The sequence below is a fragment of the Lathyrus oleraceus genome, chromosome 1 (genome assembly GCF_024323335.1).
Source record: "Lathyrus oleraceus cultivar Zhongwan6 chromosome 1, CAAS_Psat_ZW6_1.0, whole genome shotgun sequence".
Lineage (NCBI taxonomy): Eukaryota > Viridiplantae > Streptophyta > Magnoliopsida > Fabales > Fabaceae > Lathyrus > Lathyrus oleraceus.
This window is the reverse complement of record NC_066579.1, coordinates 186689922-186710714: the sequence shown is the minus strand read 5'-3', so window position 1 is coordinate 186710714 and position 20793 is coordinate 186689922. Positions and strand designations below refer to the sequence as shown.

Sequence of the window (20793 nt, the reverse complement as noted above, 5' to 3'; positions counted from 1 at the left end):
AGAAACCTCTGACTTCTTTATCTGTACCGGGAACTGGCATTTCTTGAATAGCTCTCACCTTGGCCGGGTCAACCTCAATTCCTCTGCCACTGACAATAAATCCCAAGAGTTTACCGGATCTTACTCCAAAGGTGCATTTGTTCGGGTTCAATCTCAACTTGTATTTCTTCAACCTCTCAAACAATTTGTACAAATGGTCGAGATGTTCTTCTTCAGTATGAGATATGGCTATCATGTCATCCACATATACTTCTATTTCATGATGAATCATATCATGGAACAAAACCACCATAGCACGCTGGTACGTTGCCCCGGAGTTCTTTAAACCGAATGGCATTACTTTGTAACAGAAAGTGCCCCATTGCGTCACAAACGTAGTTTTCTCCATGTCTTCAGGTGCCATCTTAATCTGGTTATAACCCGAGAATCCATCCATGAAGGAGAATACTTTGTGTTGAGCGGTGTTATCTACCAGAACATCGATGTGCGGAAGTGGAAAGTCATCTTTGGGACTCTCTTTATTCAAATCTCTGTAATCTACGCACATTCGCACCTTACCATCCTTCTTCGGCACTGGTACCACATTAGCAACCCATTGAGGATAAGAAGTAACGGCTAGAAAACCGGCATTAAACTGTTTCATCACCTCGGCTTTGATTTTTTCAGACATTTCAGGACGCATGCGACGAACCTTTTGCTTAACAGGACGACAATCTTCCTTCATCGGCAAACGATGCACTACTATATCAGTATCCAGTCCTGGCATGTCTTCGTACGACCAAGCAAAAATCTCAATATAGTCATGTAACATCTGAATCAATCTTTCCTTGACACTGCTTCCCAAGCCTGCTCCTATTTTGACTTCTTTCTTGTCCACTTCAGTACCCAGATTTACAATTTCGATTGACTCTTCATGCGGCTGTATAGTCTTTTCTTCTTGCAGTACCAGTCTGGCAAGCTCTTCAGGTACTTCACAATCTTCCTCACTTCCATCCTCAGTTTGGTATATCGGATTTTCGAAGTCATAATTAACAGTAGCAGAATTATTATCAACAGGATCCAGAGTGGGTGTGGATCTGCAATTCGTTATGTGAGTGTGTGTAAGAAAACATAGCTTGTTCGAAAGATGACAGGAAAGATAAAGAGCGCAATATCTGAATGCAAAAAGGTCCATTGATTTATTGAATATGAATATGCATATGAAGATGACAAAACCCTTAACAAATTAGCTATTGTGTCCCGGGCATAGACACAATGCTTTTAAGGAGTTCAATTTATATAAAAAAAAATTTGCAACATTAAAATAGGCAATAACAATTACTCCTGACTAAAGGAAATCGGGATAGTGTCTTCAGCCTTCCAATTATTGAGTCCGTCACTAATTGTTGGGAAAATCCAGCTATCCAAGTCACAATCGCTATCAGCATCTTCTACAGCATTAATTTGATCTTTGGCCATCTTTTCAGGGTTAAACCCCAGACCAGACTTGTCAGACTTGTACGGTACGTTGATCAGTTGACCCCAACCAATACGACCACCATTTTCAACCACGGCTTGAGCATCTTTCAGAGAAATCATAACAGGAGGAGCACGAATAACCTTGGGCACAAGGGAAGTTGGCTTAAGGACAGGACTGGTCGGGTGAACCATTTCAAATGACTGAGTGGGAGTCTCAAAGAATTCGCCATCCATCTCGACGTATCTGAAGGCCTGCATACTACTGACAATATACTCTTCTTCTCCACACACATTGACAATCTTACCCTCTATTGGATACTTCAGCTTTTGATGGAGAGATGAAGCTACGGTACTTGCCCCATGAATCCAAGGGCGTCCCAGCAAGCAGGAATAGGCAGGACGAATGTTCATCACGTGGAAGGTAGTGTTGAAGACTTGAGGTGCTATCTTGATAGGGAGAACCACTTCACCATGGACAACACTCTTCGCACCATCGTAAGCACACACCACAATATCACTAGGTTTCAATTCGATGCTCTTACAATCAAGTTTATCGAGCACCGCTGTCGGTAGCACATTCAAAGAAGAGCCATTGTCGATTAATACGTGAGATAAGGTGATCCCCTCACACTCAATGGAGATATGCAGAGCTCTATTGTGATTTTTTCCTGCTGGTGTCAGATCAGCATCGGAAAAGCCTAGACCATTGTCAACAACCAGGTTAGCAACATAGTTTTCGAACTGATCGACGGAGGTCTCCTGAGGTACATGAGCAGTCCTCAAGAATTTTATCAACGCTTTGGCATGAGATTCAGAAGATAATAACAAGGATAACATCGAGATCTTAGACGGAGTATGCCCCAGCTGTTCTACCACATCAAAATCACTCTTACGGATGATTTTCAGCATTTCCTCCACTTCTTGCTTGGCAACATCTTCGGTAGTAACTTCGCCCGGTGTCCTTGACTGAGAAGGGTTAATCACTGGTTCCTTTCCTCGAGTTTCAGGGGCGGGAGGTGAGATTTCTGGAGAGAAGATCCTTCCACTTCGAGTAACTTTACTAGTCCCAACAATGTCATTAGGATTAGCAGAATTACCAACTTGCTTTACGCCATGGATGTAAACATCACCTCCATAATTCCACGGAATGGCTTTGCTTGAGGAATACGGTACTGGGCCAGGTGCAGTAATAATTAGGGGAGCTACCTTGGGCTCAGCAGTAATCTTCACAGGCACTCTAGTAGCGGTAATCTTCACTGGAACTTTGGACCTAGCGATCACAGATATTTCTTCAACAGGGTTCTCCATCTTAGGAATCTTTTCAAAGAGAATTGTACGATCGTCCATCAGCCGTTGAATACCATTCCTCAATTTCAGGCAATTATTGGGTCGGAGTACACAGAGATCATAATTTTCAGCACAACCTGGAAATAAACCAGCTTGCAATAAATTCTTCTTGATGATCAGGAGAGGCGATGTTAAGCCCGCTACATTAGTAATGTGAGAATTGTCATCCACAACATTAACAGCCTTGTCATGATTAGGCATAGGTGCAGTGATGACATTGGGAGTCTCTGGAGGATCAAATTCATTTTCTCCAGCGTCAATCATATCCTGAATCTTATTCTTCAACAACCAGCAATCGTTTGTATCATGTCCGGGGCTATCGGAGTGATATGCACACCTGGCATTGGGATTATAACGAGGAGAAGTAGTGTTGAGATTTGCAGGAGGGCCTCTGAGAGTAATTAAATTTTCCTTTAGCATACCTTGCAGTGCTTGTGCTAAAGTCATATTGATCTTGGTAAACTGCCTTCTTGGCCTGTCTTGTCTGTGCTGGAAGTTTTGAGATGGCGGTGCTGCAATCGTAACTGCTCCAACGGTATGGTCACGATTTTTCTTGTTATGACCCCTTTCATCGTACACAACATTTGATTCATTCTTTCCCTGATAGGACTTTTTGGTGCTTGCAGAGGTAGCTGCCTGTATCTTTCCACTTTGAATACCACTTTCAACACGTTCCCCTGTCAATATCAGGTCAGTGAAACCCGATGAAGAACTTCCCAGTAGATGGCTGTAGAATGGACCAGTCAGTGTACCCATGAACATGTCCACTAATTCTCGATCAGTCATAGGGGGTTTGACTCTGCCAGCCAAATCTCTCCATTTTTGAGCATATTCTTTGAAGCTTTCTTTAGAGCCCATGGTCATATTCTGCAACTGTAGCCGAGTAGGCGCTAATTCAGAATTATACTGGTAATGCTTGTAGAAAGCTGTCGCTAAATCAGTCCAGGTGTGGATGTTAGAGCTCTCGAGCTGATAATACCACTCCAACTGTGTGCCAGAAAGACTCTCTTGGAAGAAATGGATCCATAGCTTCCTATCAGTGGTGTACGGCTGAATCTTTCTCACGTAAGCTCTCAGATGCATCTGAGTACAAGACGCACCATCGTACTTAGTGAAGGTGGGGATCTTGAATTTGCGAGGAATGACAACATCAGAGACCAGCCCTAAGCTTTCGAAATCCAGACCGGGTGCCTTTTGACCCTCCATAGCTAGCATACGCTCTTCCAGCAACTTGTACTTATCATCTTTTGGAGAGTACTGTTCATTTTCATAATCTTCATCGTCGTCCTCATGGTTGAGAGGATCAACATTCTCATCTTCCGAATCATTTTCTGTCTCCTCTTCTTGATCCTTCGGAAGTCTAATCTTGACTCCTGCAGCCTGTCCTTTAAGGCTTCTTCCCGGGTTAATGTAACTCACAGGTTTCTTGTCTTTCTTCTTCTCGAGCAAGAGAGCCTTCAGTTTTTCCTGCCCCTTGGATAAGCTCAGCATCATCTCCTGGAATTGAGCATTCGGAGCCTGGAGATCTTTGACAGTTTGTTCGAGGGCCATTTTTCTGTTTGCAATAGGAAGACCGTGAGAACATAGATCCTTTAGAATACCTGTTATGCAATGTTATGTCATGCTATGCAATGTATGAAATGTTTTCAAGGACTTTTGGAATTTAACTTTGCGTAAACCGCCAAAAAGGAAACTTTTATTAATAATTTTGAATCAATATTCATTACAATAAATAATAAAATACAATAAAAGCTCAAGTCTCCCAGGGGCGGCTTCTTTTTGGGCGAAGATATGCGTTGAGTCTTCGTTCCTCATTAAGCTGGCTGGTGAGCTCTAACACTTTCTTCCTTTCAGCACAGAACTGAGCTTCAAAAGTATCCCTTTCCTCTCTCAACTGGATCCAGGATTTCTTTAACTCTTCAACATTGGTAGGCATATCTAGATAAGGAATGATCTGAGGAGTACCTCCTTCAACTTTTGGTTCAACAATCAGCGGTCCGACTGCAAGATATGGCATGACAAGTTCACGAGCTCTGGCGCGTACCCATCTGAGATAAGGTTCCATAGGAATAGAGTTTTTCTGTCCTAAAGTGCTTCTTTTCACCATGCCCCAAGCTCGTACAAATCTTTGACGGAGACCTTGAGAATCGGTGTCATAGTCAAACACAGCGCCTTGGATAATTATTTCATGTGGACCATCTCTTCGAGCACAACCTAACTGACGTAGGGCTAAAGCAGGATTATAAGTAATACCTCCCCTCATACCCAGGAGGGGTACATTAGAGAATTCTCCACAACGGTCAATGAGGATAACATTTCCTTCGAGATGAGGACACCAACGGATGTCTGAATGGGAGAGTGACATTATCCTTTGAGACCATTTCAAATTCCGCTCATTCTTCAAGACTGATTGAGGAAGGTGCGAAATAAACCACCTAGATAATAAAGGTATGCAGCACATGAGAGTCCCTTGCCTTTTCATAGTACGGGTGTGAAGGGAATGCAAAATGTCTCCAAGCAAGGTAGGCACAGGGTTATGAGTGAGAACTATCTTAATAGCATTCATGTCTATGAATTGATCCGGGTTAGGAAATAACACCAAACCATAGATTAGTAATGCTAGGATATCTTCGAAAGCATGGACATTCATATCTTTTAAGACTTCTCGGGCCCTATTTATCAGAAACTTGGCAAGTAAACCCTTAACTCCACTTCTTGTTACCCAATTAGTTTCAATATCGGACTTTGTCATATGTAAAGTTGCGGCAACTTCTTCAGACTTCGGAATCTTTTCTAAACCACTGAAAGGTATTTGATCAAGAATAGGTATCCCAAGCAGCTTGGAAAACTCTTCTAATGTGGGTACCAACTGATAATCCGGGAATGTGAAGCAATGATGTTTAGGATCGAAGATCTGGAATAGGACTCTCATCATATCTTCTTTGAAACCAGTGGTAACCAAATTGAGGAGAGAACCATGTTTCTTGATGAACTGAGCCTGATCAGGAAGTTCTGACACTAAATCCTTTAGTTGAGGAGAGATGGCTACAAAATTGATCCGGATGGTCTTCCTGGGAGCCATAGCCTTAAAAAATAGAGCAAGGTTAAATCCCTAAGTCCTTGAAATGGTTAGTACAATGCCATGATGTTATGATGTTATGATGTTATGATGTTAAATAAGTAACAAGCACAAACAAGTCACACAACAATCATTCCTAGGTTTTAAGGCCTGCATGAGTTCCATAGGTAAATACCCTCCCCACTGAAGTTTGGTTGGTTCAACCTGTCCTAGAATAGTAACCGGGTTCTAGAAGGATCTCAAATCATTGACCTTTCCTTAAGTCCACTTTAGTGCAACACACGTGGTTGACCAAAGCTTCCCTAAAGTCCAATCTCAAAGAGTGTAGTATCGAGTCTCAACCAACCCCAGTCGGAACCGAAGTCAGTTATCTCACTACTTTCTAATGGCTAGGATGAGTCAAATAGGGTTCTAAAGGTCTGGTTAACGCTTTGATGACACCACGCGGACGCCAAATTTTTCCTCAAGTAAACATGAGGAACATCAGGACATCCAAAGTGTCACATTAACCGTAGCCATCATTTTGACCATTCCAGTATACGCCGGATAGTCGCGATGATCTTTTGCTACTTACCTAAGGTACACTAGATCCGGGTGTAGGATCTTTCACTCAAGCATAAAATACCCAAGCAATCCCTTAAAAGTAAATCAGACAATTTAAATAAGTGATCTTGTTTTTAAGGTAACCTCTCTTTAATAGTCCCCAGCAGAGTCGCCAATTCTGTCATACGGTGAACTGACTTTGTGTGTTTTTGCTTTGGAAAGCAAATGTCGCGGATAGCAAGAGTCGCCACCGACTTTTCTTTTATCCAATAAGGAAAGGTGGAAAAGAACATGAAAGACCTTAATTAGATTTTGGGTTCGGGAGGTACATTATACAAAGGGAAGGTGTTAGCACCCTTTGTATCCATGGTTATCCATGGACTCTTAATTGCTTGATCACTTATGGTTTGTCTGAAAAAAAAGTGTTTGTGAATTGCTTAAAAAATGTTTTGAAAAAAAGAGTTTAACTTTGTAATGATTCTTGTACGAATGTATACAAAGTATTTATCTCGTTTAATTTTGAAAGCGGTTTAGAAAAATATAACTTGGCAATGATTCTAGTACGAATGTATGCCAAGTGGTGATTTTCTAGTAGTTGCAAAGTGTGAGGTATGAAAAATGTTTTAGGTTGTGAGCCAGCAATTAAGAGTTATACCTACCCAAGGTCTTTATGGGCATTTCCTATCCTTATGAGGGTAAAACTGTCCTTACTATTGAGAAGTAAGTAGTTTTATCCCTTTGGATGTGAAGGGACATCGTAGGGTCATCGTTTGGTCATTGAAGGCAACATTTGTAAGGATACCTTAGCATTCGAAGGGACGATCATCATTTAACCGTAGGCTACAACGACGGGTCATCGAGGGACAAAATCATATATTCTTAGGCAACATCCGAGGGACAATGATTTATTTTATAGGGACATGATGATTTAATCGAAGGGTCTTTGCTAAGTGTATCCCCACATTCGCGGGACATGACCATAATACCGTAATACCGTAAGGCAACAAAGAGAGGTCCAAGATCACATATTCAAAGGCAATATTTTACAATCAATTAGGTAGTTGTCATCAATTAGGTAATTAGGTCCACATTATAATCAATTAGGTAATTAGGGTGAATCTCCACAAGGGTATCCCACAAATAAAGTGGAATACCTAGCAAGCTACCTTCTCCGGGAGTATGTGAACCCTTACAAAATTCAGCAAACAGGTCAGAATACCAAATCAGGGTGCAATCGAGAATTACACCACAAAAGAAACACAGCGGTAGGAATGTCAGGCAAAATAACACATGGTTAGAGTAAAACGGATCAGATAAGCATAGAACAGAACAGAAAAATCAGCGACTGTCACGTTCTCTCCTGCCTCGCCTAGCGAAGGCTTAGCGAATGCTCGCTACATGCTCGCTTAGCGATGTGCTAGCGAGCGACTGCGGGTTCTGGTTTTAATGACAGTACAATTCCAGAAAGCTCCAAACCCTATGGCATCCATCACAGAAATTACATGGTTAAACGTTCAAGATATTCATACATACTTAAACTCACATGCAAAAACTTAAGATATTTTTATAAATTCAATCATAATGCCACATGCAAGTTAAGAACACAAAGCGGTAATAGTAATGCAAACCTGTTTGCAACTGAATTGCAACCTTGAATTGGCAGGTCACTCTTAGGGTTGGCGCCGGATTGAGTTGGGCGGAGGTAACCTTAGTGCAGATGAGTTTCCTTCAGGGTTTCCTTTAGGTTTGCTCTGAATTCTCTGGGTTAGCCTCCAGGGTTTGCTGTGTTGCTTCTGTTAGGGTTTCCTTGCTAGGGTTTCTGTCCGTCTGCCTCTGTCCCCTTTTTCTGAATGAAGCTCTGCTATTTATAATAATTTTGTGACCTGATGGGTTTAGAATGAAGCCCAGAATTTTCTGGTATTCGCAAGCTTCGCTAGGCGAGTGGCGTAGCGAAGGGTTCGCTAGGCGAAGGAGTTGCTCGCCTAGCGAGCATGCCAGTCTGGGCCATTTTCTGGATCTGGCCATCTGTGAGCTGGGTCTTTGTTCCTTTAAGGTCAATGCCTTGGAAAATAAGTTGGAGTGCCTTAAAAAGTGCCTTGTAACATTAACGGGCAAATTTTGGGGTATGACAGTCAGCATATGAAATTTAGACATCCTCACCTTGGAGGTACCTTCATGAGTTGTTTTGAGAGTATCCCAAACTTCTTTAGCCAGCTCACAATGATGCACTAGTCTGAAGATGTTCTTATTTATCCCATTGAACAGTGCATTCAAGGCCTTAGAGTTTCCAAGGGCTAATGCCTCTTGCTCCTTGTCCCACTCTTCTTCAGGAATTTGCATAATGGATCCATCTTTACCTGTCTTCGTTGGATGTTCCCATCCTTTGTTGACAGCTCTCCAGACCTTGCTATCCAGAGACCTCAAGAAGGCTATCATACGAGGTTTCTAGTCATCATAGTTAGAGCCATCCAGCATGGGTGGTTTATTTGAGAATCCCACATCCTTGTCCATGGTACTAGAAAGTAACGTCCCTAGATCTCACCCAGAAATTAACAGGCAGGGTGCCTGCTCTGATGTCAATTGAAATTCTAGTTAACAGACTTTCGATGTCACACTGGATGTTATGACATCCAATTCTGCGCAGACAAGAATGATGCAGAACTTAAATGTAAAGGACATTAAATAACACAGACAATTGTTTACCCAGTTCAGTGACAAACACACCTACGTCTGGGGGCTACCAAGCCAGGGAGGAAATCCACTATTAGCAGTATTAATTCAGGCCTTAAACCAACTGTTTAATCCTATCACTTAATACCTACCCAATGCAATTTTAATCTAAACTAAGACCAGAGTTCCTACTCACTCCCCCTCAATCACCACAGTGATTACAACCTTTAATTAGTTTAAAGTTAAATGGCGAAGTTATACTTCAAACAACTCTTGATTGTGCTTAACAACTTTAATCAAGAAACACAACACTCACGCTTAAAAGCTTAGAGTGACACAACAATTACAACTCAATGAACACCCTAGTCCAATGCAATCATCTAGGTGATAATTGCTTGGCTCACAAGTAAAATCTAATACAAGACACAAATAAAAGTACAACCGTGATATATGATGATATATTAAATTCTTCACGCTTCAAACCCCTGAGTTGCTGAAAGTAGGATTGCCATCCTTTTATAATGCAGCACTTGGGCCTTGTACTTGTATTTCCTAAAATTAAGGTTAAGCAACTTAACCTAATTTCCACATATTAGGGTGCTAACAAATAGGCTATTTGTTAGGTCTATTAATTGTAGCTCAGTTGTTAGTTTCCTGGATTTTAGCTCAGCTGTTGGATTCCTGAAAAATAGCCTGAGAAAAATACTGAAACAGAAAAACTAACTAGCCTACACTTTAGCATATGCTGTCAGGAATGAATGTCATAACATTCAGTTTGACGTCCAGAACATAGGCCATATGCTAGGTTTGTTATTCTCCTGAAAAACAGACTGAAATAAATACTGAATTGTAGCAGAAAAACCAACCTGCCTATAATTCAGTATCTACTGTCAAGGATGAATGTCATAACATTCAGTTTGACATTCAGACAATAGGTTATGTGCCAGGTCTGTTATTCTTCTGAAAACAGACTGAACTAAATACTGAATTGTAGCAGAAATACCAACTTGCCTATAATTCAGTATCTGCTGTCAAGGATGAATGTCATAACATTCAATTTGACATTTAGACAATAGGCTATGTTCCAGGTCTGTTACTCTCTTGAAAAACAGACTAAACTAAATACTGAGCTATAACAAAAAACCAACTATTCTATAGTTCAGTATCTGCTGCCAGGGATAAATGTCATAACATCCAGATTGACATTCAGTAAATCCTGTATTAGCTAATCCTTCAGCATACTACTCAAGCATGTCATGACATCAGTCAAGACATCAGAGTACAGTTAGTGTTTTAACACAAAATGCAGCCAATCAAAAACATCTACAAGTATGATTAAACCTTTGGAGTTAGGTACCTAGTTCTCCTTGTATCATCATACCTCTTTGTTCTTTTTTGACAGTACTATAGGTTTTTGGTCCTTCTTATACTATCATTCTTTTCTTTTCTCATGTTTTTTTTCGAAGAAGTGTCTTTTCCACTTTTTTTTCTCTCATAAATTTTTAAATTTTTGGTCAATATTCTCTAGTACCCCAACCCAAACTTAAAATTTTGCCCACTTCCAAGTGCAACCTCAAACTTAATCTTTTTCATACACTTTAGGAACTATACTTCTACCTAACTCCAAAGAGAGAGTGGAAAGAAAAGATCATTCAAGTCATATGGCTAAGTATTTTAGGCTATGTCACCGAAAGAAAGGCTAAAGCTCAAAATGGTTAGAAATGAATATAACTATTACTATCGGATAGTTTAAAAAGGCTCAAAGTTATAAAAAAAATGGTTTTTTGGTTTTTGTATCTTTCCTTCTATATTTGCTTTTCTTTTAATGAATTAATGTTTTGTTTTATTATTAAATCCATCTTTCTTTGCTTGATCGCTTGCAATCTATGTGCTTGAATATGCTTACTGCCTTTTATATATTTATTTATTTATCCTACCTTTTTTATAATTTCAAATAGGGAGAAGTATATATACTCTTGGGGGGGGGGGGGGGGGGGGGGGAGTAGGGTATACTCTATATATTTGTGATGTAGAGTTTAACCACTCCACTCTTTCGCATGCTTTTTTGTTTTTACCACATCCTTGAGAAATACATTGTCATAAACAAAAATGGGGAGAATATGGATCTATGTGTTGATAAAAAAACAAACAAACAAAGCATAGAGAAAAAAAGTGGAACACAATCACAATGCAAGAACATAACTTGGAAACTCCAAACCTGAGAAAAACCACGATCATTGTGCAATAGACAACCAGAGAATAACACTATGTGAAAATTGTTACAACACATAATATACCCTCAACTAACCCAGACCCCTAATACACTCACACCCTCAAAAACAAATATTTAACTACATCTCATAGCACTTTAATAAAAGAGTATAAGAGAACAAAAGAATTCAAATATAAACTTAAAGTGCTCTTGAACAGTGCATCTTGGAATGAAGAACTTGAATCATATATATAGTCTTGGACTCTCTCTTCCTTCACAAAACTAAGCAATGTGGGACTTCAAATAACTTGTATCCTATATATAGCCTTGGACTCTCTCTTCATTCACAAAACTAAGCGATGTGGTACTTCTTCAACATGTATATTTTTAATCAACTCCAACACTATGTGCCTACATGTACACATATCTACAATCATCAGATGGTCATGATGGTTTTGATGATGTCAAAATTATACGTCAAAGGCGTTATGTGAAGTCTTTATCTGTCTAGAATAAGCAATTATCAAAAAGTTTTTGTGAGGTCAAGATATCAATCCAAATTCAACGAAGACAACACATAATTTCAAACGACGTTCGATGAAGTCCTTGATGATCTTTGGTCCAACAACCTCTAATGATGGCATATGTTAAAGAATTTATACCAAGCATCATAATTTAGAAGATTTAGGTCCCAAATTAAGTGCAAAATGTATCAATCAAGGGATCTTGAATTCTCAAAGTCATTAAAGAGAGGAAGTGTGAAAAATCGCTTAGTCATGTGTTTGAGTGATCAGTTGAACGTAAAGGTATAAGAGTAATTCTCGAATTAATAAGGTAACTCACACACAAACCTGAAAATGTTTTAAAGCTCTATGGATTTACTAAAACACCTTGGAACCTCTGGGAAAACTATCAAGGTTCATATGGAATTGACCAAGAGTGGTCTTAATAGGTTCATATGGAATTGACCAAGAGTGGTCTTAATCATTTGGGAAGCACTTGTGCATTGTCTAGTCAATTAAGGACTTAGTCTAGTCGATTAGAGAAATTCAAAATACTCATTAATCGATTAAGTCACATAAATGTTGTAGTGTTTCTATTTGGGATTACGATTTCCATTTTTTGAAGATCTTAATCGATTAACCCTAGTACTTAATCGATTAAGTCATTAAAAATCTTATGTGTCTTTTCACTTTTTTTATGAAAAGTTTCTCTTATAAATAGAGGGTTGATCCTTATTTCTTTGGCACACTAGAAAAAAAAATTTGAACCATTCTCTCTTAGCTATACTATCCTCAACTTCATCTTTTTATTTCTTCAACTAAACTGTCTTAGTGTTGTGAGAGTGGAAAATATTTGCGAGAGTTGTTCTAGTGATGTGGAATTATTGTAATTTACTCAATAGTGTATTATCTCTTCTCTAATACCAATAAAGAATATTGTTAAAACATCTGTTTAGTTCTTGAGGTTAGTTGGTTAAAATCTCTATATGGTTTGTGAGCTCAGACTATTAAAAGTTTTTTTTGGTTTAGAGATTAGTCTGTTAAAATCTCTTGTATGGTTTTGAGATCAGCTTTCTAAAATCTCTAGTTTTGTTTGTGAGATTAGCCAATTAAAATATCCATTTAATTGAAAGAAGGTTTGTGAGTATAACTTATGAAAAACTCACGTCTTTAGTGGAGTTCTCAAGAAGAAACTCTTAGGGACAATAATATGCCAAGTGGTTAGACCGAACCTTAAAAAGTCTCTAGTGAATGATATCTTTCTCTTATCTTTTTATTTTCCATTAATTTATTTTCTTTACGCCCCATCGTTTCTATTTATCTCTTATTCTTTCTTTCTTTATACTATTCTGCGGCTTAAACTCTATTTAACTTATAAAATCAACTTAAAGATTTTCTACAAATCGAATTTTTGTAATTAGACAATGTTTTTTAAACAACACAATTCACTTTCCCCTCTTATGTTAAAAGTCACTTGGTCAACCGTACTAGTTATGACAACTCAAAATACCAAAAGTCAAGAGCAGTAACACAAGTTAATACATCAACTAAAGAAGGGCAAAGGGCGACCATAAAAATAACTGATATGACAAGGCACACCCCAACTTTGCCAGACAGAACTTGGGGGCTAGTGTTCCGACTTGCATCGGAAGATGTGTTGTAAACGGTCCAACAAAAATATAGCCTCATAATAAAGAAGACTTAATTTAATACACCACCTCAGAGGGAGTTAAAACATTATCAATGGATCAATGTATAGACGCATTAAACAATAGGATCATCGAGAACATACAAGCTCCCATCCTAAAGAATATAACTCCAAGACACATCCCTTAGGATAACTACTAATCACAAGAAGGTTCTCAACATTCAAATCCCTATAGTTCAGCTATATAAGGGTAGTGTAAATATCAAATCCATGAATGGATGGATGCTTTCTGTTGAGTAGAAATTTCAACAAAGGTTTACTCCCCGAGAAGTCACTAACCAATGAGAGACCTCCATTATCATTCAAAGATGATGAGTTGATCAAAGGCTAACAATGATCGGTCTTGATGTTCGGCGCATATTGGTATACCAAGAAAACTCATGCGACATCGTGTACAATAAAATATACATTAAGGTTTCGACAGGATCAACATGTGGTCTCTGGGGTAGGTCGATGAACATACTAAAATAATACTGTGGCTAACTAAATTATTAATATATCAACATATGATTTTACCGTTAAAAAGAAATGCCTTATAATTATATACTGAATATAGTATGTTCGTGACAATGTTAAGCAATAGATAATATATCTTTCATTAATTTACAATTAGAAAAACAGAATTTATAGAAACTAATCTTATACATAACAATAGTAGAGCCACTATTTTTTATTCTAATTATTTTTTCTCTTCTTAAATATCTTATTTTAATCAATTATTCTTTGTAATTTCTCATCCCTTATATTATACACAAGAAAGATGGTAGAATGTATAAAATAGGAGGAAATCTGATTTCTCTAAAATGGCTTAAACTAGGCATTAAAATTGTCTAAAATCTGGTGATGTCACTAATTAATATTTATTTATAATCGGTTTATCACACTTTACATTTAACCAAAAATCACGGTAAACATTATACCATTGATTCATTCTTGCTAAAAAGATATATCTATTACACACAAGTTTCAAGTCAAAATGCTACAAACTTAATATTTTCCACATGGATGGAAGCAAAAATGGAAATGAAACCTATGTAAGTCCCCTTATACTAATGAAAACCGCCAGCAGCAAGTTTAACCTTGGCCTCATCATCTGGTTTCACTGACGGCAGCAACACTATCGCCAATACAGCACTGACGGCGGCCGCCACCGCACCCACCACAAACGCCGGCAAATTACCACCACCAAATAGAGCATCCCATGGTCCATTCAATGCTGACACCAACATCTATATACATACATAAATTTTTTTTTGTCAAATTTAGAATATTTCTTTTCACATCTCAAGATAATGAAAATGGGACATAAAAAAATACTTAATTAATTAAATATAATCACAAATTTTAATATACATACACATTTTTTTAAAGATATCAATATTACTGATATGAAAATAGACAAAAAGAAAATATATTCAGACCTGTGGTATCACAATTGCGAGATTCAAGACTCCGAGAGATAAACCTGAAAATTTTGAATGAGAGAAAAATCGTCATTCGGATTTAATATCATTATTGGAATTCGCACATAAAATTTCAAAGTTGTTTAGATAATGCTAGTATGGAACATAGATTGCTTTACCTTGTCCAGCCCCTGAAGCACTGGAGTATATTGATGCTAGAGCAAAAGGAACACTGAAAGTAATCTGTATATATAGATAAACATCAAATACTTTGTATTAGTATATATAAATATATATACTATACTAATCAAATAGAGAGAGAAAGTGTTACTTACTGCTAAAGGAATTCCAAGAACTGCAAAGAAGATCATGGCACCGGCCTTGACACCCTCGGAGGGATGTCCGACGGTGGCACCGCCGGTCATATGACGATCATGTTCAGCCACTTTTGTGATGAGTACAGTCATTGCCAAACAAATAGCTAGAATGAAATTGACTATCCCCCAAAGCCTCTTGATTCCTCCAACCATTCTCCCCAATGGTTCCACAGCCAGAGACATTAACCCAAGAACTACAGAATTAAGCATGAGTCCTAATGAACCAACTCTCACACCAGTGTCATATGCCTTCTCTCCTGGAGCTCCTCCGTACACCTCACGGCCCATCCAGTCGGTGTCGAATAAGAAGAACGGGAACCACGCGATCCAGTTCACGGCGGTTACTAACATCAATATCCACATTGGTCTCTTCAGTTCCTTCAATGCATGGAACAGCTCTCCGAAACAAGAAACCTGTTTGTCGTCGTCATCTTTCAACTCTAGCTTCGTCTTCGGTGTTTCCTTAACGTAGATGAGAGCGAAGCTGGCGAGGAAGATTAAGAGGAGGATGGAGAAAAAGAAACAAGTCTTCAGATTTTGGCAGAAGACATTACATGCTACGGTTTCCGTAAAAGGGAAGATTTTGTGTAGTTTTCCAAAGGAACCAGCGGCGTATCCGAGGATACTACCGACAGCCATGAAGAAAGAGAAGAAACTCATTGCTGTTCTTGTCTTTTTCTCGTCCCCGGCTGCAAGGTCTGCGAGAAAAGCGCGACATGGTCCCTGGAGCATGTTGTTAGCAACATCGAGGATCCAGAAGCCAACGACGAAGATAGCGACGGCCCGTGGTCGGGTTTTTTTGGACAAGTCGTCGCCCATGGAGTGGCCAAGGTCAGCTGCGTAACCAATGAGGAAAACCGATACAGCAACGGCTAAGGCTCCACTTAATATAAAGGGCCGTCTGCGACCGAAGCGGGAAGTGCTTCGGTCGCTATAGTAACCTACTATAGGCTGGACGAGAAGTCCAGAGATTGGGCCACAGAGCCAGATGAAAGACGACCATACATGCGGAACTCCGAGAGTTTGCGAGTATGGCGTCAAGAGGGAGAGCTGAAGTGCCCATCCGAACTGAACGCCAGTAGCGATGGACGCTACGGCGATCATTTTACGGATTGGGCTCGGGGTAGGCTGGACACCATCCACTTCAAAAGAGGACCCCTTGTCATTATTGTTGTTGTTCTTGGTGGGAGATTTAACCTCCATGGTTAAAGAGTTAGAGAGAAAGGTTAAGGGTGTGTGAATATAGGAAGAAGAGAAGTGATGAATTTATAATGTGATGAGAAGAATGGGAATATGGATGGGTCTGCATCACTCTAAGACTATATATTCTTGTGGTAATGGCTTGGTATAGTGTCCTTATCTGGATAAATTCTTAGGTACGTATACACGTATATAACACGTCATATTTAAACACATCCACGTTAGAAAAAAAAAACATAAGTAAAGAGTTTATTATTGATATCATTTTTAATTATTGAATGTGTTATGATTAAAAAAAAAATCTGTTGATGAGTTTGTCCTTAGTTTGATTGATTATTATGTGTCTTTGGTTAATTTGTTTGGATATCAAGTTTGTATCTAAGATATTTCTCGGACATCAGGTCATACACAAGTTTGAAGATTGAACTTACTCCCAATTATGATAGTATAGTAGAAAAAAACTTAAAAGCTACGTATCATCCAGGGGATGGGGGCAAATTCGGTCATAACCTGAGTTTATTTGGCATAGTATCCACACTTTAGAGGTAGTGACTAAGTGAGGCTTATGATGGCGAGTGGGGGACGAGAGATACATAAATTTTTGTCTTGATTCATGGGGAGTCCTTTTGTTGCAAGTACAATTATTTTGGGGATGGAGTGAATCTTTGAGAGATCTTATTGAACCGGATGGTATGGAGTAGAAAAGAATCTTTATTTTTATTTTTATTTTTAAATTAGATTTTCGATTATGAGATTGACTAATCTAAGAAAATGAAAACCACGACCATTAAAAGGGAATCCATTTAAAGGTGGAATATGAATTATTTGTAATTAACAGGGATTTAAATATGAGATCTTGATACCAGAGTTTTAGGTCTCAAATCTTTACCAACAAGTCAACCGATGTAGATTAAGTGAGAATATTAATTGAGGATTTTTTTTTAACAAATGGAGGTTTTGAGTATGATGAGTATAGAATAAAATTTGTTTATTATCATCATCACAACACAAGATGTGGAACTATATTTTGTAGGTTATTGATCAAAGAAGTTTTTTTTTGAAGACAAACATGTCTTTGAGGATGATAATTAGTCTTTGATGACAACAACTAAAATAAAGTATAAAGTGGTTAAAGATGCAATCAGGACAATAGGGTTTGATAACTCTGATTCTCTAATGATGACAATCAAATGAAATATAACTCAAGTCTCATCTCAATGAAAAGATCAAGCAAATGTGTATAATGTTGAAGATAAGATTCAAGTATCTAACAAATCCTTGAAGAATAAAAGCTCGCCCTAATGTGTCTGAGTGAGTAGTGTAAAAGCAAATGAGCTTTTCCGTAAAGTTACATGGCTAATCACACACACTAAAAACAACTTTTAATCCTATTTTTTCTCAATAAAATATTTCTAAAAATACATTGAAGTCATGAAATGACGGAGGAACTGTCAGAAAAATTATGGGCTATTTTATGTTCTTGTCAATTGATTGACAATTCACCCATAAGATATCCATAAATATCATATGAGGGAACCATCCACGTATTGGCCTCTTTAATGTATTAGACTATCATGATCTTTATGCTCTGAACCATAAATGTTTCTTAAATAATATATAGTTGTTGTCGAACTTCAATCTATTAGTCATCTTTGATACGAGTTCTTCCTTAAAATTATGATTCCTTAAAATATATGTTAGTTTTTAAAAATGTGAAACCCTTAAAGTTCTTACCACCATCTCTATTTTTAGCTTCACCCATGCAATGAGGATTTCGTACTCTCTTTAGATATTTTTATGGCATTTTTAAAACGTTTGTAAGTCGGATAAACTAAAGTCGACTTAAACGGTTGAGATTTTCAGCCTTTATTATTAAAATTTAATTATGTTTATTTTTGAACACGATATTTTAACACAATTATTATTAGGGATGTACATAGGTCAGTTTGGGTTTGGTTTGGTCAAACCTAATACTCAATCCATATAGCACACTCTAGTTTGGGTGAGGTAAAATAACCATACACTACACCAATAATCGGTCGATTTGGATAAATCCACTAATTTTCAGATTGGGTTGGGCAGTGGATTGCCCAAATAATTTTTCTATTTTATTAATATTAAATTACTAAATGATGAGTCATTATAATTTTTCATAAAAATTATTCAAACATTTTTAACTTCTTGAAAAAATTATATAACGTATTTTTATTATTTTTTAACATCATAAAATAATAAATGATAACATCAATTAATAAAACTTATCATAAAAAAAATACTAGCAACAAACTAAGTTGCAATGACATAAAATCCTAAAACGTCAAGATAACTAAATAGTGAAATATCTAAAATTAATTAAATTCAAGGTTTATTGAGACAGAATATTTAAAAGACTAAAATTATAACAACTAAGTTAATATTCATCAAAATCATTATTGTAATATTAAATGTTCAATTAGTAGATCAATGAGTTTTTAGGATTTGAATCTGATTTAATCTGAAATTTATTTTTTTAATGGATTTTTTAATTTTTAAACACATAACCACCCAATTACCTAACCCAATCCATTTTTTAAGATTTTTTTAAGTTAGTTTGACCGAATTTTGTGAATTAACCCAATTCATATACACCCTTAATTATTATCAGAAGAGATTTGAAAATGAACTATCTTAATCTCTATTTTAGTCTCATTTTAGAAGAAGTGAAAGGGTTTAGAGTTGTACCATATAAAAGTAGATAAGAAACATGCCATTGCTGTGGTGGTTGAATGAAAGATGAGCAACTTGCAGTAGACTCATATTGACTATTTGACATTCTAACAACTTTAATTCGAAAAATTAAGCAAGTGCTGACAAGGAGAACACTGCCTCTCAAGTCATATGTTAATCAATTACTACCAACTTAGTAAACGTGCTTTTCAATTGCACTTTGTAAATCCTTTTTTTCTGTTTGCCAAAAGCTAGCTTGTTCACATTTTTTTCCACACTTCATCATTTCAAGCATTGCACGCCAAAACTATATTGACTAAATTTGGTATTTCATAAATGATAGGCTATTTGGTAACTATGTGAATAAGCACAATCGATACTCTCCTTCACACTTTCTTCTCTACACTACTCTATATGTGAGTCCCATTATTTTGGAGTCATGTAAATTCATGAGATCCACTAAAATCTCACATAAACGGTTTAATTACTCATTCTGTTTTAAGAAAATTAATTAATTTAGATATTATGCAAATCTTAAAAAATATTAAATGTGTTTATTTTATTGATAAAATTATTTACCAAAATATATTTATAAACTCTAAATAGTGACTTAGTTAGTTGAGTGAAAGCTAATAAATGTTATATTGATATTATAAAACGATAATTATTTTGAGAGGAATAAGTATAAATGAAACACATTTTATGAAACAAATGAAGTTTTAAATATATGAGGAATTATCTTAGGAGTCTTGTAATGTATAATATTTTGTACCGGAACCACCGAGAAAGTATAAGATGTAGAAGATGATCATTGTGGAAAGATTTTGGATACAATGGTTGAGGTCTCTAGTGATCAAGTAGGTGGGAGCACATGTCAGGTTAGCATTCCAATTCTTAAATCAGATTAGCATTCCAATTCTTAAATCATTGTTCGAGAGAGGTAGAATTATGTAAGTGTGAATGAAAATTTTGGATGTGACTCAGAGTCAGGCATGCTAATTATATGAAAGACGGTTGAAACTGTTCTTGGTTGATCTGACATGAGATGCGTAGGACCATTGGATGTATATCAACGATGGAGATGACCACGAGATGTGTTCTCTCATGTGATGTTCTAGAGTATGTGTCCACATATGCATTAGTTAGTGGATAGTTTTTCATATATTGGACTGATGTATAGGGTAAATCTTATTGGGCCTCTAGCTAGCCCATAAAATTTTCCATAAAAGTTCTTGCTATCAGTAATGAAGTGAAGAATATTGAAGTAGAAGTTTTGAGTCCGATATAAACACATGTTCCATTGAGGAAGTAGGTTTGTTGTAATGATGTTCTTGTGAAAAGAGAGAGAGCTTTGATGTGATCTTGAGTGTGAGTACGTGACATTGAGAACATGCACATTTAATGTCCGTCGTGTAGCCAAAATATTTCCTTGAGGAAAACCCCTATGTCTACTCACGCGCCTAAGGTGTGAAGGTGGCGTGTCTAGCTTCACTTGAGTGTGGTTTTAAAACTGAGGTTCCATCTTGATGTTAGATGTGGTTTTCATTCTTTTGTCTAATTGTGGTCGTTGATATTAGCACACTTTAG

The 20793-nt window shown here is 37.4% G+C and overlaps 1 protein-coding gene across 1 annotated transcript; it reads right to left on the bottom strand.

Moving 5' to 3' along the window:
• Positions 1-14364: 14364 nt before the first annotated feature.
• On the bottom strand, positions 14365-16597 carry LOC127126735 (sucrose transport protein SUC8). Its single transcript, XM_051055723.1, has 4 exons — positions 15259-16597; positions 15103-15166; positions 14942-14985; positions 14365-14749 (listed from the first exon to the last, which is right to left on the bottom strand). The coding sequence occupies exons 1-4, from the start codon at positions 16501-16503 to the stop codon at positions 14570-14572; spliced, it is 1533 nt and encodes a 510-aa protein (XP_050911680.1). The 5' UTR covers positions 16504-16597; the 3' UTR covers positions 14365-14569.
• Positions 16598-20793: the final 4196 nt, after the last annotated feature.

What these genes read in the sequence shown, in the direction of transcription:
- LOC127126735 (XM_051055723.1), bottom strand. Translation starts at nt 16,503, where the DNA reads ATGGAGGTTAAATCTCCCACCAAGAACAACAACAATAATGACAAGGGG. An exon ending in TTCTTGGAATTCCTTTAGCA is followed by an intron (nt 15,167 to 15,258) that starts GTAAGTAACACT and finishes CTATATATACAG; the next exon opens with ATTACTTTCAGTGTTCCTTT. An exon ending in TGCTTCAGGGGCTGGACAAG is followed by an intron (nt 14,986 to 15,102) that starts GTAAAGCAATCT and finishes CAAAATTTTCAG; the next exon opens with GTTTATCTCTCGGAGTCTTG.